Source organism: Oncorhynchus tshawytscha, linkage group LG10 (genome assembly GCF_018296145.1).
Source record: "Oncorhynchus tshawytscha isolate Ot180627B linkage group LG10, Otsh_v2.0, whole genome shotgun sequence".
Classification (NCBI taxonomy): domain Eukaryota; kingdom Metazoa; phylum Chordata; class Actinopteri; order Salmoniformes; family Salmonidae; genus Oncorhynchus; species Oncorhynchus tshawytscha.
This window is the reverse complement of record NC_056438.1, coordinates 13,892,136-13,907,888: the sequence shown is the minus strand read 5'-3', so window position 1 is coordinate 13,907,888 and position 15,753 is coordinate 13,892,136. Positions and strand designations below refer to the sequence as shown.

Below are 15,753 nucleotides of genomic sequence, written 5' to 3'. Positions count from 1 at the left end.
ATGGTAGAATAGTCCCAATTTGAATGAGAATAAAATTCCTATCAAACCAGTACATTATGGTTGTTAGTTAACGTTAAGCCTATCAAACCTGTACATTATGGTTGTTAGTTAACGTTAAGCCTATCAGACCTGTATATTATGGTTGTTTGTTAATATTAGGCCTATCAGACCTGTACATTATGGTTGTTTGTTAATGTTAGGCCTATCAAACCTGTACATTATGGTTGTTTGTTAATGTTAGGCCTATCAGACCTGTACATTATGGTTGTTTGTTAATGTTAGGCCTATCAGACCTGTACATTATGGTTGTTTGTTAATGTTAGGCCTATCAGACCTGTACATTATGGTTGTTTGTTAATGTTAGGCCTATCAAATAAAGTATCTATTCCCTCGATTTACCCTAGTTACTATTTCCTTGGTTTTCCCATACAAATGAATTAAATCATAATGATATCCATTCAATCTATAATACTATTTGGTGGAATGACAATGTATTTTAGTTACATTTCGTTGCTTCAACACCTTACTGTTTTTTTTAATGGCAGTGAGAAAACATGTCCCATGATTCCAGGTGAGTATTCTTCAAGTCAACATACATAGACAAGAACCCTTTATTTCAATAGTGTACAGTACCATACATTCTCACAGACATACAATATGTAACATGGTTCCCATCATGTGAGAATAGTGTATCAAGTCAATAGTAGAGAGGTCAACAGAAAAGTAGCATTATCACAGTACCACCCATGAATTTCACATATAGTGTTCCAAAACCACATGAATTTGTGTGATCGTATGAGCCGTTAATGTGAGAACACGTGACAACATGTGAAGACACGTGAAATGTTCCACATGGGAAATCATGTGGTTTTTCTGTTACGGGCATAGCAATCTGCACAAAGATGCCTTGAAAGTAGCCTGTGAGACTCTCAACCTCTGGTTAAACATCAGTCTTGGGGGTAGAGTTGCCTTACAGGCTGCTTTCAAGAAGTGTGAATCCCATCACTTTAAAAATTAACAAGTTTGGAGGAACAAAATGACAATTTCTTACAGTATTGTCAGTAGATACATTTGCCTATATCAGTCACTGGTTTGTGTGTGTGTGTGTGGTTGTATTCTTGCCATTGCTTTAATTAATTAATAATTCATAAATGTACTGGGGTCACGTACTGTACAATGTGTGTTTTCGTATATTGTTAATATTATAATAATTATGTCTCAAAGAAATGGGATAATCAACATAATTAAATTGTGTATCAATGTGTGTATGTTTCCATTAGCTCTTAAACGTAAAAATAAAATAAACAAAAACAGTGCACTCAAGTCAAATGTACCTTAAAATAATACATACAATATATAAGATATTTTAAAAAGTAATGATAAACACAGAAACAGTCATTTTTAAAGCCCTGTTCCCAAAATGTACAGTTTAAGGGGGAAAAAAACTGTTTTATTAGCGTTTATCTTTGTCATTCAACATGTTCTTTTTCTCTTAGTCAAGTCTTAGTCAAGACGATCAAAAACTACAAACATAGAGACAGTGAAATGGGCTTTTAGTTGAGAAGCCCACCATAACCATGGTTCATAACATAGACACAATGAAAGACATAGCAGTTGATGTTACCAGCTGATGTAACCAACAAATTCAATTTTTAGTTAAGTCTAACCGTTGAAATAAATGTAAAAAGATATTTCAGTTGTGGATGAATCAACTGTATTGCTGTTGAGTAAACTGCCTGAACTCAAAAAAAGGCAGTTACCCAACGGAGTGTAGTGTACTGAGATGAAATAAAATGATAAAACGTCACACCTCATAACAGAACGGCGTAACAGCTTTTCCTTAAAAGGTGAATTTAACAGTTGTAAAACTGCAGTAGGCTAGTGTGTCAATGTGATTCTGTAATAAATGTTCTAGGTTTTATGGACAATGAATTCCTTGACTGTTTGTCACACACTAACAGACGCCACTTTCACAATGCTAATACCAAGTCATTCAAGTTTTTTTTCAATCCCTTTGGTGCAATTTTCACAAGTGTGGTATATTTTCACAACTCTAAGCACAGAAATCTAAACAGAACATCAAAATGGCTCATATTTCAAAACTCTAAGCACATTTTCCATTGACTGAGCACCAAACAAATTCAGTGTCTTGTTCACTCCAGCGAATCACTCTTTCAATTCGGATGCATATTCAATATAAGTATCTGCTTTTCAAAACACAATATTCACTTTACTTTTGATATGATTTTGTCAATTGCAAACAATACAATTAACTATTAGTTAATCAAACTGCTCACTACTGAACCAACATGATGTAGTGCCTAGCTAACGCGTATAGCTTGATAACTGCTGAACACTGTCAATTTCAAATCATGTATGGATGTGGCTGTAAATACTACATCATCATTCTCCATCAGCCAGTGTGCTTCAATAGGACAAAGACTCCCATTATAGCGTAGTGTACAATGCACTGCTGAAATACCTGGGATTATACCGTATACATTGATACATTAAGCTGATGAATTTCAAGCAGAGAGACAGGTGATACTGTATCAGTTGAAAAGTCACGTAAAAAAGGTGATATTGTACATTTTTCCATGGGGCAGAAATGGCATTCAACACCGTGGTAAGTTTTTACCATAGCTGACTGGTTTACAATACCACTATATCTGATTATTTGACCACAGTACTGTGTGTACTGTAGTACTGTGTGTACTGTGTCTACTGTAGTACTGTATAAGGATAATGAAACTAAAATTGTGCATGTCAAGTTATAGTCAAATTCTGTATGGAAAATTAGATTTGACTACTAATTCTTTCTAACAGCACTTCAAAAATAACAGTTTTTACAATGTGTATCTTGTATTCTTTGCTATTGGATTTAATGTTAGTTAAAATGACTAAATGGTGAGCCTATCATTACCTGATGTATTGGTGACTTAACTAAATGTTGTATTTTATGGAAAACTTTGATTTGGCATGAATGACTCAGGGGTGAAAGACGTGTGCAACCTCAATGAATGCCCAATCAAAGGTTCTGAACATAAGACAGGAGGCATTACACGTGTTATCAGTTTAGAGTTTTGTACATAGAGTTTAGAAAATATACCACTTACATCTGAAAAATGTGCCAAAATGATTTTAAAAAATAAAACTTGAAATAGATTACACTGCACCTGGAGTGGTGAATGGAAAGGGAAATGATAGCTGTGTGTCCCCCTGTTGTTAAAGAAGCTTTAGGTAAATTCTGTTCTGTTCAAAGATGCTGTGACACACCAGAAATTATGTAATCTAGATTGCTTAATAAAAATGAACTGACTTGGTCACAGATTCTCTCCAAAAATCCCAGCTCGTTCCACCAAAGACATTAATACATGTGTGGAATTACACTAGTAAGATCGTCATCCTGGTACTCAGTGGCATTGCTATAGCCTGGTCTAAGAGTTGGTTAATACAGCACACCTAGATCTGGGACCAGGATTATAGCATTTACACCTCCACACCACCAGATGGCGTACCTTTATATATGCACCCCATGGTCACCTGACACCAATTGTGCTGGCTGGCTGACGTGTGAGAATGCATTTTAATGAGCTTCCATGATTCATTTACGCTGTCAAGCATGACAGAGTACAGTGTGTGTGTGTTAAAATGTATGTACTATGTAAGATATGACGTACATAGGTGTTCTTGTATGTAAGGTATGCATGAGATGTACTCAGGCTTCACATGTGAATATCTATGTGGGGGTGGAATCCTAGCTCGCATTGAAACTCACCATTGAGCCAGGGAAATACTGTGTATACTATATTACATACGGTATGTACAGTGTATGAAAAGCCACACTAAAAAAAGTGAATAGTCAGACTTGCTATCCATCCAAACACAGTGCTTCAGTTCAGATACAGTACATGTCGGTCTCTATCAAAGTACCATGTGTTAACATTAAAGGCCCAGTGCAGTCAACATTCTGTTATGTAATTGATACCGCTGATGAAACTAACACTGTAGAAGTTTACATTTTTTATTATCAGTGTTATTTCCTGAAAGTTGCTGGTCGAAAAATAAAAATATCTACACAGGCCCTTCTAATCAGCAGGCTTGTATAGGAGGGAGTTACGGCTTTCCATGGTGACATCACCATGCGCTAAATTGTTTAATAGATAAAAATCCTCTATAATCCCCGACAGTCCAAGCTAAATTCTAGCTTGTGAATTTTTCATAAAGAAACTATTTTTGCCCTTTTTAATAGAAGTCTATTACTTAATTGGTAGACAGAAATTATTTGACATTGATATAAAAACAGCTGCACTGGGCCTTTAAGATGTTCTCCATCTATCTCTCTAGAAGACATCACAGTAAGGCCTATTGTGAGATTCACTGCTGGCTTTGTATCAGTGGAGGCTAGTGTCACTTTAAATTATAGGACAGGCGCATTGGAATGGCATGAATAGAATGCTATCAAACACATGGAAACCATGTGATTATTGCATTCCAGCCATTATGAGCTGTCCTCCACACACCAGCCTCCACTGCTTCATGTGAACTACGTTTCCAACGCCAGGCACACTGCGTTCAGAGGGAGGAATTCCATTCCTCAGTCAGAACATGCAACTCACATCATCCCTACCCCAGCATTTACAGTAGCTATGGCTGGCTGCCTGTTTGCTGTTTTAACATTAGCATTCAAGAAAAAGGTAACAGCCAAGCTTTTTTTCTAAAAACAAACAAAAAAAGCTGACATTTTGATCGTGCAAGAGAAGTTGGACCTCCGAATCTCAAGCAGAGAAGTAAACTTTTTGAATGACAGTTGGCCCACTGAATGCGATGCAATTCCATTTCACGTCCACAGTGTTCATAAAGTCCGGAGAGCGAACTATACTGTGACATTCAGGGGAGCGTCTACTAGGAAACAGTTTTTTATTGGCCTAATAGTAAAGATATTATTATAATTTAACTGTAAAAATGTATTACATTTTAATGTGGCATGAGCACAACCAGTCATGAAGTAGTCATCTGATTGTAAAACATATCACTTCAAAAAGTCGGCTACCTGTGGCTGCGCACGTTCCTCCACTCCAAAATAATTACAGCATCCAAACAGTGCACGCGCCATTTAATGAATAGAAAGAGACATCTGCTATAGACACCATCAGTGTAATGACATTTGGTGATTGTCATTAGGCCTTCTACAGTGGGTGTATTCTTGGATGCCAAGGGAAGCCATGTTTCCCCATAAATGTGAACAATATATATTTTTTTAATATACAAAAATAAGTCAAGTCATTTTCCTTCAATTGGCAGAATGAATCTATATGTAACTGCCAAAATAAAGGAAACACTTGAGTAAATGAGGGATACAAAGTATATTGTAAGCAGGTGGTTCCACACAGGTGTGGTTCCTGAGTTAATTAAGAAATTAACATCCCATCATGCTTAGTGTCATGTACAAAAATGCCCAGTTGCCCATTATTTTGGCTACCATGACTAGAAGAGATCTCAGTGACTTTGAAAGAAGGGTCTCAAATGAGCATAAGGGGTTTAAAGGGTGTGTGTGTGTCACCAGATCTCAACCCAATTGAACACTTATGGGAGATTCTGGAGTGGTGCCTGAGACAGCATTTTCCACCGCCATCAACAAAACACCAAATTATGGAATTTGTCATGGAAGAATGGTGTCACATCACTCCAATAGAGTTCCAGACACAGAGTTCCAGAATCTATGCCACAGCGGCATGAGCATTGAAGCTGTTGTGAGCCAACGCCCTATTAAGACACTTGATGTTGGGGTTTCCTTTATTTTGGCAGTTACTTGTATCTCACCAGAGAACGGATCGGAGCGTGCGAAACGCCGCCCCTGTCATACTTGTTTGGTCCCGACAGTATCAGATATATGGGCAACACATACTGAGCGGTAAGATTGATGCGTCTTGCTGTCGGTGCGTGTCTATGTCAAATTATCAATACCCCTCCCAGAAAAAAAAAACATTTTTGGACTTTTGTTATCTTTAGAGGAGCTCATGTGTCATTCAGGGAAGCTTAGCTTCCCCATAATTCGCACGCTTACAAAGTCAATATGAACATAAGGGAGTCATAACCGTTCATAAAGGAGTCATAAGATGTGCCAAAAAAACAGGAATGTACAATAAAGTGGAGGTACAGCAGGGTTGGAGGGAGAATGGGTCGTTTGGAGTACTTGAGTAATAGAAATACTCAACAAGTGCTTGAGTACGAGTACACAGGCTCAGTCAGGGTTTAGTCTTATCCACTCCCCACCTGGAATTAATTCTGGATGGAAAACTATCTTATGTTCCTTTTCCCCTCTCTTCCACCTCTATCTCGCACCAATGTTTGGTTATTATTATTATTATTATTATTATTATTACTACGCGATAACCGACTCCCGTCCCAGTCCCTCTCCTCCTCCCCCATCCTCCCTCCCCCCTCCACTCCCAGCTCTCCTTTCCTGAGTTGGGAGGAGGGGCCTTTCCTCATGTAGGCTCCCCCAGCAGGGATAGCTGGGGGCGGAGCCTGGGCAGGCTGGGGAGCTGCCCTGGGGAACTGCCTGGCATCCAGCAGGTCTTTATACTGGATCTCCGGCCTGATCATCCTCAGACAGGCCTGACGGGTAGCGTTGTCCAGCCCAGGCTGGAGCTCATATCCTAGGATCTTCACCAAACCGCTCTGGAAGGGCCTGATGTTCTTGTCCCGGATGCGGCTTGCCTCTACCGGCCTCCCGCCTTCCCTCAGGCAAGCTTTAGCCAGCAACTCCCGGCGGGTCCGGAGTAGAACGACCTCTTGGTCCATTCTGGCTCTCCCAAAGCGATCCACTTCATCCCAGAAGGAGCGGTTGAATGCCTGATAAAGGTGCCAGTCCAGGGCGTTCCACTCCCGGAGCTTCTGCCGTTGGTTGTCTGTGAGAGCCATGGCGGGGGGCTGAGCAGCGGCCGCTTTATCCACCCAGGAGCTGCCTCCATTGGACTTTTGCTGCCGGGCGTTCAGGCTAAAGGAGACGACAGTGTCCAGAGGCCAACAGAGGGCGTGGCGGAGCAGTACCATGGATTCGTCGAAGTGCTCCGAGACCAGGATGAGTTTGAAGGCACGTCGAATGGCCACTTCACCTCGTTGCGTCAGTGTGGTGGAGAAGTTGGCGTTGTGGTCCAGGCCGAAGTCGAACCACAGCAGGTTGCGAGCGTAGTGGTTGTTACGGAGACGGGGGTCGTAGTACTTCTGGGGGTTGTCGGCGAAGTCTCCCAGGCCTGTCAGATTAAGATTAGATTAAGATTAGAAAACCTAAAATGTCCTCAATGAGACTATTCATTTGATAGCATCCAGACTCTATATACATTGGTGATGGGAGGGTCTATACAATTACATATCTCAATGTTATTTTGGACGATACTAGCATTGGGATCAATTCCAGTCAATTCAGGAAGTAAATGCTTTTCAATGAAGAAAATGTGGAATTGGAAATTGGTTAAAATTCTGAATTGACTGGAATTGTAATAGAATTGACCCAGACCAGGTAGGTAGTTCAACAAATTGTTGTATGCTGTTTTATTTTACATTGTTGTACTTTTTACCCCTTTTTCCTCCCCAATTTCATGACATCCAATTAGCAGTCTTGTCCCATCGCTGCAACTCCCGTATGGACTCGGGAGAGGCGAAGGTCGAGAGCCATGCGTCCTCCGAAAAAAGACCCTGCCAAGCCACACTACTTCTTCACACGCCACACCAATGTGTCGGTGGAAACACCAAAGTCAGCGTGCCACAAGGAGTTTCTAGAGCGCGATGAGACAAGGACAAACCCTCCCCTAACCCGGACGACGCTGGGCCAAATGGGTCTCCCGGTCGCAGACGGCTGCGACACAGCCTGGGACCGAACACGGGTCTTTAGTGACACCACTCTGGAGGCCTATGCACTATGATGTACCTTTGGCTTTCCTGAAGGCGGGGGCAACGGCTTTGTAGTAGGCGTAGGACGACTCAGTGAGCGCTACAGGGTCACGAAGGATGGAGAAATAGAAGGTGTCGGCTGGCATCACCTTCTCTACCTGGAGTAGACCGCAGAAGAGAGGTCAGAAGTGAGAGGTTAGAGGGGTCAAAGGTCATGGAGAAAGAAAATTAGTGACGAATGCCATCGTCAAACTGTTAAATAGGATGTTATTGTCATGAAATCATGACATTTTCCTTGACACCCAAAAGTACTCGTTACATTTTGAATGCTTAGCAGGACAGGAAAATATTAAAATTCACACACTTATCAAGAGAACATCCCTGGTCATCCCTACTGCCTCTGATCTGGCAGACTCACTAAACACAAATGCATCATTTGCAAATTATGTCTCAGTGTTGGAGTGTGCACCTGGCCATCCGTATATTTTCAAAACAAGAAAATGGTGATGTCTGCTTTGCTTAATATAAGGAATTTGAACTTTTACTTTAACTTTGGATTCTGACGTATATTTAATCAATTACATTGTCTTTTGATACTTAGGTATATTTAGAACCAAATACTTTTAGACTTTTACTCGAGTAGTATTTTACTGGGTAACTCTCTATTTTGCTTGAGTAACTTTCTATTAAGGTACAGTTGAAGTCGGAAGTTTACATACACTTAGGTTGGAGTCAAAAACTCCTTTTTCAACCACTCCACAAATTTATTGTTAACAAACTATAGTTTTGGCAAGTTGGTTAGGACATCTACTGTGTGCATGACACAAGTCATTTTTCCAACAATTGTTTAGACAGATTATTTCACTTATAATTCACTGTATCACAATTCCAGTGGTTCAGAAGTTTACATACACTAAGTTGACTGTGCCTTTAAACAGTTTGGAAAATTCCAGAAAATGATGTCATGGCTTTAGAAGCTTCTGATAGGCTAATTGACATTATTTGAGTCAATTGGAGGTGTACCTGTGGATGTATTTCAAGGTTACCTTCAAACTCAGTGCCTCTTTGCTTGACATGATGGGAAAATCAAAACAAATCAATCAAGACCTCAGAAGAAAATTGTAGACCTGGGGCTAGGTCTACATAAGGGTGCTAATTTTAAAAATTCACAAAAGCTCTGACAAAGCCGTGAGGACGATACGTAAGGTTACTAAAGATCAGTGATACTATCAAGAGCAGTGTGCGGTCTCCTTTTTCATTCAAATGCCTGAAGGTACCACATTAATTTATACAAACAATAGTGCGCAAGTATAAACACCATGGGACCATGCAGCCGTAATACAGCTCAGGAAGGAGACGCGGTCTGTCTTCTAGAGGTTGTGCGTACTTTGGTGCGAAAAGTGCAAATCAATCCCAGAACAACAGCAAAGGACCTTGTGAAGATGCTGGAGGAAACAAGTATAAAAGTATCTATATCCACAGTAAAACAAGTCCTATACCAACATAACCTGAAAGGCCGCTCAGCAAGGAAGAAGCCACTGCTCCAAAACCGCCATAAAAAAAGCCAGACTACGGTTTGCAACTGCACATGGGGACAAAGATCGTACCTTCTGGAGAAATGTCCTCTGGTCTGATGAAACAAAAATAGAACTGTTTGGCCATAATGACCATCGTTATGTTTGGAGGAAAAAGGGGCAGGCTTGCAAGCCGAAGAACACCATCCCAACCATGAAGCACGGGGGTGGCAGCATCATATTGTGGGGGTGCTTTGCTGAAGGAGGGACTGGTGCACTTCACAAAATAGATGGCATCATGAGGAAAGAAAATTATTTGGATATATTGAAGCAACGTATCAAGACATTAAAGCTTGGTCACAAATGGGTCTTCCAAATGGACAATGACCCCAAGCATACTTCCAAAGTTGTGGCAAAATGGCTTAAGGACAACAAAGTCAAAGTATTGGAGTGGCCATCACAAAGCCCTGACCTCAATCCCATAGAAAATTTGTGGGCAGAACTGAAAAAGCACGTGCGAACAAGGAGGCCTACAAACCTGACTCCGTTACACCAGCTCTGTCAGGAGGAATGGGCCAAAATTCCCCCAACTTATTGTGGGAAGCTTGTGGAAGGCTACCCGAAATGATTGACCTAAGTTTAAATTGTTTAAGGCAATGCTACCAAATACTAATTGAGTGTATGCAAACTTCTGACACACTGGGAATGTGATTTAAGAAATAAAAGCTGAAATAAATTATTCTCTACTATTATTCTGACATTTCACATTCTTAAAATAAAGTGGTGATCCTAACTGACCTAAGACAGGGAATTTTTACTAGGATTAAATGTCAAGAATTGTGAAAAACTGAGTTTAAATGTATTTGGCTAAGGTGCATGTAAACTTCCGACTTCAACTGTATCTATACTTTTACTCAAGTAGTATTTTACTGGGTAACTTTCACTTTTACTTGAGTAACTTTAGATTAAGGTATGTATACTTTTACTCCAGTATGACATTTGGGTATTTTTTCCACCACTGCAGATCACACAGAATGTCAGCATGTACTGTCATCTCAAACTAACAAACCCGTTTTAGCTCTGGTTTGTCCTGCTAACAAAAGTAATCTACACACACCCACACACAGTATCCCTGCTCCTTCTTCAGTTATAATACGTAGCTAACTCCTGTTGAAACATTCACCTACAGTACATACAACTTAAACATTCAGTCCTTTCTTTTCCAACAGTGACATGAGTAGTTAACGAAACACAAGGGAGCTGACAGACCTACAAAAGATATCAGCCTCAATGCAAATTACAATCTGTGTTTTGCTAACATACAACAATACTAAAACATTGGATTTTACTTAATTTAATTTCCTCAAGAAATAAAATGGCAACATGTATTTCTAGAATTTTAAAAAACAACCTTCAAATAAAATGTGGAAAATGTTATACTTATATAATTTTGGGGCGTATCTGGGGCATATTCATTGCGGAAACCGTTTAAAAACCAAATGGAAGTAAACAGTGCAAAACAAGAGTTTCTATTGGACAAATTCAGGTAGGTCCCTCCCTGTTTTGTTCCGTTTAAGAAACATTTTGCAACGGAATTGACGTAATGAATACGCCCCTGAAGTACCTATGCAGTACCTCTGGTTTGTTGAAGCGCATGTGGTTTCCCATGATGCTGAATTCTGCCACACGGGGCCCTCTGTAACCTTTGACCCTGTGGGCGTTGAAAGGGAGGGGGTAGCCGAACTGATACCCCAGAGGCAGGGCGAAGCGCAGGTCCTTCTCCTGGAAGAAGAAGAATCCAATTGCCAGATTATTATGAGGTTTACAGTATTTTTGCACAGCTTTGTTCTTTTTTTTAACATGAAAATGTTTCCCTTGAATGTGGAGATGGAGTCTGTACCTCTCCGTATCGGTAGAGAATGTTGAGGACGGTGCTGCTGGCTGTCTTGTGGGTTTTCAGGAACATGACGTGGCTGCGGGGCCGACAGAAGCCCAGAGACGGGCCCTGGCCATCGGATGAGAACAACCACCACGACCTGTCCTGCTGGAGGCTATTGGGAGACAGGGACAGAGAGAGACAAAAGACAAAGGTGTATTGCTGCTTTGGCAATATACAATGAAACCTGCCCAACCCAAGGCCCATTTGGCTAAACCATGTATCCTAATAAGCTGTTTTGTAATGTTGTTTTGTGCACAAATATTCGTTGAAGAGTGTCTTGTCTACCCCATATGGGCTGTGAACCAAATGGTGAATGAAATAATATAAAATCAACCACAGTCAACATATGCAGCCCCAGGCTGCCACCCGAGCCACTGCCTGTTCACCCCGCTATCATCCAGAACGCGAGATCAGTACAGGTGCATCAAAGCTGGGACCGAGAGACTGAAAAACAGCTTCTATCTCAAGGCCATCAGACTGTTAAACAGCCACCACTAACATTGAGTGGCTGCTGCCAACACACTGACACTGACTCAACTCCAGCCACTTTAATAATGGGAATTGATGGGAAATGTAAATATATCACTAGCCACTTTAAACAATGTTACCTTATATAATGTTACTTAACCTACATTATTCATCTCATATGCATACGTATATACTGTACTCTATATCATCTACTGCATCCTTATGTAATACATGTATCACTAGCCACTTTAACTATGCCACTTTGTTTACATACTCATCTCATATGTATATACTGTACTCGATACCATCTACTGTATCTTGCCTATGCTCCTCTGTACCATCACTCATTCATATATCCTTATGTACATATTCTTTATCCCCTTACACTGTGTATAAGACAGTAGTTTTGGAATTGTTAGTTAGATTACTTGTTGGTTATTACTGCATTGTCGGAACTAGAAGCACAAGCATTTCGCTACACTCGCATTAACATCTGCTAACCATGTGTATGTGACAAATAACATTTGATTTGATTTGATTTGATGCAATACACCTAAGTCTTCCCAAGAGCATGCCAGACTAGAGATCCAGTCAAACCAGTCCTGCCTCATCTGTCCTGTTATCTGTCTATGCACCCACCATAGGGCTCCCGAGTGGCGCGGTGGTCTAAGGCACTGCATCTCAGTGCTAGAGACTCACTACAGACCCTGGTTCGATTCCTGGCTGTATCACGACCGGCCATGATTGGGAGTCCCATAGGGCGGCGCACAATTGGCCCAGCACCGTCCGGTATAGGCCGTCATTGTAAACAAGAATTTGTTCTTAACTGACTTGCCTAGTTAAAAAAAAATGTAATGAAAAAAAAAAACAGTGGAGGCTGATGGGAGGAGCTATGGGGATGGGCTACCTTTAGGCAGTTACAGAAGACAGCTCTTAGTCTTTTCTAATCTATTTTCTATTGAAGAGCAGAATGAAATAGAAACAAATCAAATGTATTTATATAGCCCTTCGTACATCAGCTGATATCTCAAAGTGCTGTACAGAAACCCAGCCTAAAACCCCAAACAGCAAGCAATGCAGAGTAACACAGAGTAATAACAGAAGAAGAAGAAGAAGATGAATGCTCGGCTATGAAAAGCCAACTGACATTTACTCCTGAGGTGCTGACCTGTTGCACCCTTTACAACCACTGTGATTATTATTAATTGACCCTACTGGTCATCTATGAATGTTTGAACATCTTGGCCACGTACTGTTATAATCTCCATCCGGCACAGCCAGAAAAGGACTGGCCACCCCTCAGAGCCTGGTTCCTCTCTAGGTTTCTTCCTAGGTTCCTGCCTTTCTAGGGAGTTTTTCCTAGCCACCATGATTCTACATCTGCATTGCTTGCTGGGTTTCTGTATAGCACTTTGTGACATTGGCTGATGCAAAAAGGGTTTTATGAGTACATTTGATTTGATTGATGATGGTGATGAAGTAGAACAACAACAAAAGCTGCAGGACAGGTGCAGCCATAGAAGTTGGCAAGACAGCACAAACTGATCTGGGACCAGGCTAGGTGACCAGGCTAGGTGCTGAGTGGCCAGGCTAGGTGACCAGGCTAAAAGCTAGATGACCTCTGACCTTTTGTTGTAGATGACTCCCAGGAGCTGTCCTGCGAATGCAATGGCCACGAACACCAGCAGGGCCTTCCAGAGCCACGTGGGCCCCACCCGATAGCACCCCAGCCCAAGACGCATCCTCCTGGACAGAGAGAGAGAAAAATAAATATTATTATTGTTGTTATATTATTATTTAAGGGTCCAGATCCACATGGGCCCCAGTCACATCCTTCTGGGGAGAGAGAGAGACAGAGGCTGGGAGGGAGAGATTTACAAAGGGTCATCAATCAAATATGATACAACATACCAAGCTAATATAAGGGGAGGGGAGAGGGCGGAGGGGGAGACAGACTGGACAAATAAATATGGAGAACAGAAAGAGGGAGTGTGAGAGCTGGGAGAGAGATATGGGGAGAGAGGCAGAGTTGTATGGCTCACCAAACAAATATGACTTCAGGGTTGTGATGACCAGCGAGAAGCAACCGTATGTATCATTCAGCTAGTATAGTACACTGAGTCTGATGTTGTTCATACTCAGTGTACTGTACTATAAACAAAGCAGTGAATGACAATTTATCAGCGCTACAATGCTTGCAAAATCGTGAAAGTAGACAACTCAGTTGGGCTCAATTTACTGTTGCAAGTTAGAACATTAGACTGACTACACAAGGTGCAATTTCGATTTTTTTTCTCTCTCTCTCTTATGTCGGTCACTGATAGTCACTCAATTAGCCCACGTCAGCTAACAATTTTTAGATTGGTAAATTAGTCTCGAGGCCAGCTATATAAACTAAGTAATCATGGTCGAATTATCGGCCCCAATTGATTTTCTGTTTAACTCATTAAAACCTGCAAACATTTCTCTCCACCCTATGGAAAGACGTGTAGAATTGCAGGAAATTTGCTGTAAAACGGCAACAGTTTCTCAAGGCCCCATGGCAAAATGTGTACAATTGCCCGAAATAAACTAACGCCCATCCCTGGTTTAGTGGTACTGTAATTAAATCAATGGACTGTGCAAAGCCTCACTGTTCACCACTGGACGTTTTGCATGAAGAACTAAAACAAATGCCAGAACAATAGAATGCATTGTACTGTTACATAGCCTGTTACAGTTTTCACCAACTGTCCCACTGTAATGTTTGTCACAGTGTATAACCACCCACGCTTCGATAAGTGCTACAATACACGGGTTTATTACTATAATAAAATCATTATAAAACTGGAGATGTGGGGGTGGGGGGGGGTATACTTAAATGTGCCCAGATGTTCAATCAAGAACAAAGATTTCCGGGCTGAAAGATGAAGCTAGCAATTACACAAGAACAGTGTAGCGTTTATTGAAAATGAATCTTGCTTGATAGCCTACAACATAGCCGAATCATAAACAGTGTCTGCCAAAGCACGGATTTGATTTTGTCACACAAGCAAGCATGATGATTCTACTTACTACAAGCAAGGCAGCCAATGGCGAGGCGAAGTTAGGCTATATTTCGAGACGCCAACATACATTATATAACGCAATGAATGCTCAATGAAGGGTATAAGCAAGACACATTCTCGCACGAACGAAAGGGGGGGCTTTGTTTGGTAAGGCAAAGGCTTCTCTCCTTTCAGGTCCTTCTGCACGGACCACGGCTGCGGTCACTTTAACAATCTCAGCTTCAGTTTCAATCATAATTTCAGAGCCCTATCTATCGCTCTCAACCTCCGTTGTGCTCCCGCCGCCAATGCATGCCCCCGGTCCCGACCGAACATTACATTGGGGTTCTTACCTCGCTCTCCGTTTGAAAACCATGATAGAACTGGGCCCGTGGCGGTGTCCGTGTTGTGGTGCAGTGGTTGGCGGCAGCAGCAGCCACCGTGCATCTCGAAGGCTTGAGCCCTGGCCGTGCCTTGACCGAAAATCACCGAGGATAGGCTTCAAAATAATCAAGCCATCGAGAGATATAGTAGAACGGGTATTATTGTCGCCTGTAGAATCAAGCCATCGAGAGATATAGTAGAACGGGTATTATTGTCGCCTGTAGAAAATACCAGAGGTTTTTGCTTTACGACTGTAGTGTACGGTATTGGGTGTACATGTCACGGCCGCCCTCAAAGTGCTGATTGTCAAGCTTAATTCGCTTTTATTTTGCGCCCTTCTGTCCTGGTTGGCTGCTCCTTCAGGGCTCCAGGATAAAACATGTTTGGACGGGGAGAGAGTTTGGTATGCGTTATGTGTGTGTGTGATGAGAGGCGGGGGAGTAACACACAGAGAGAGAGAGAGAGATTGCTGTGCCCACTGCACTGTGAGTCGGTTGAGCTCTGACGTCATGGATCTAGCCTTCGG

General features: G+C 41.5%; 1 protein-coding gene across 1 annotated transcript; it reads right to left on the bottom strand.

Moving 5' to 3' along the window:
• Window positions 1-593: 593 nt before the first annotated feature.
• On the bottom strand, window positions 594-15,728 carry LOC112259742 (galactose-3-O-sulfotransferase 2). The gene is made up of 6 exons (XM_024434368.2): window positions 15,197-15,728; window positions 13,444-13,563; window positions 11,311-11,461; window positions 11,046-11,192; window positions 7,934-8,054; window positions 594-7,259 (listed from the first exon to the last, which is right to left on the bottom strand). The coding sequence occupies exons 1-6, from the start codon at window positions 15,217-15,219 to the stop codon at window positions 6,301-6,303; spliced, it is 1,521 nt and encodes a 506-aa protein (XP_024290136.1). The 5' UTR covers window positions 15,220-15,728; the 3' UTR covers window positions 594-6,300.
• Window positions 15,729-15,753: the final 25 nt, after the last annotated feature.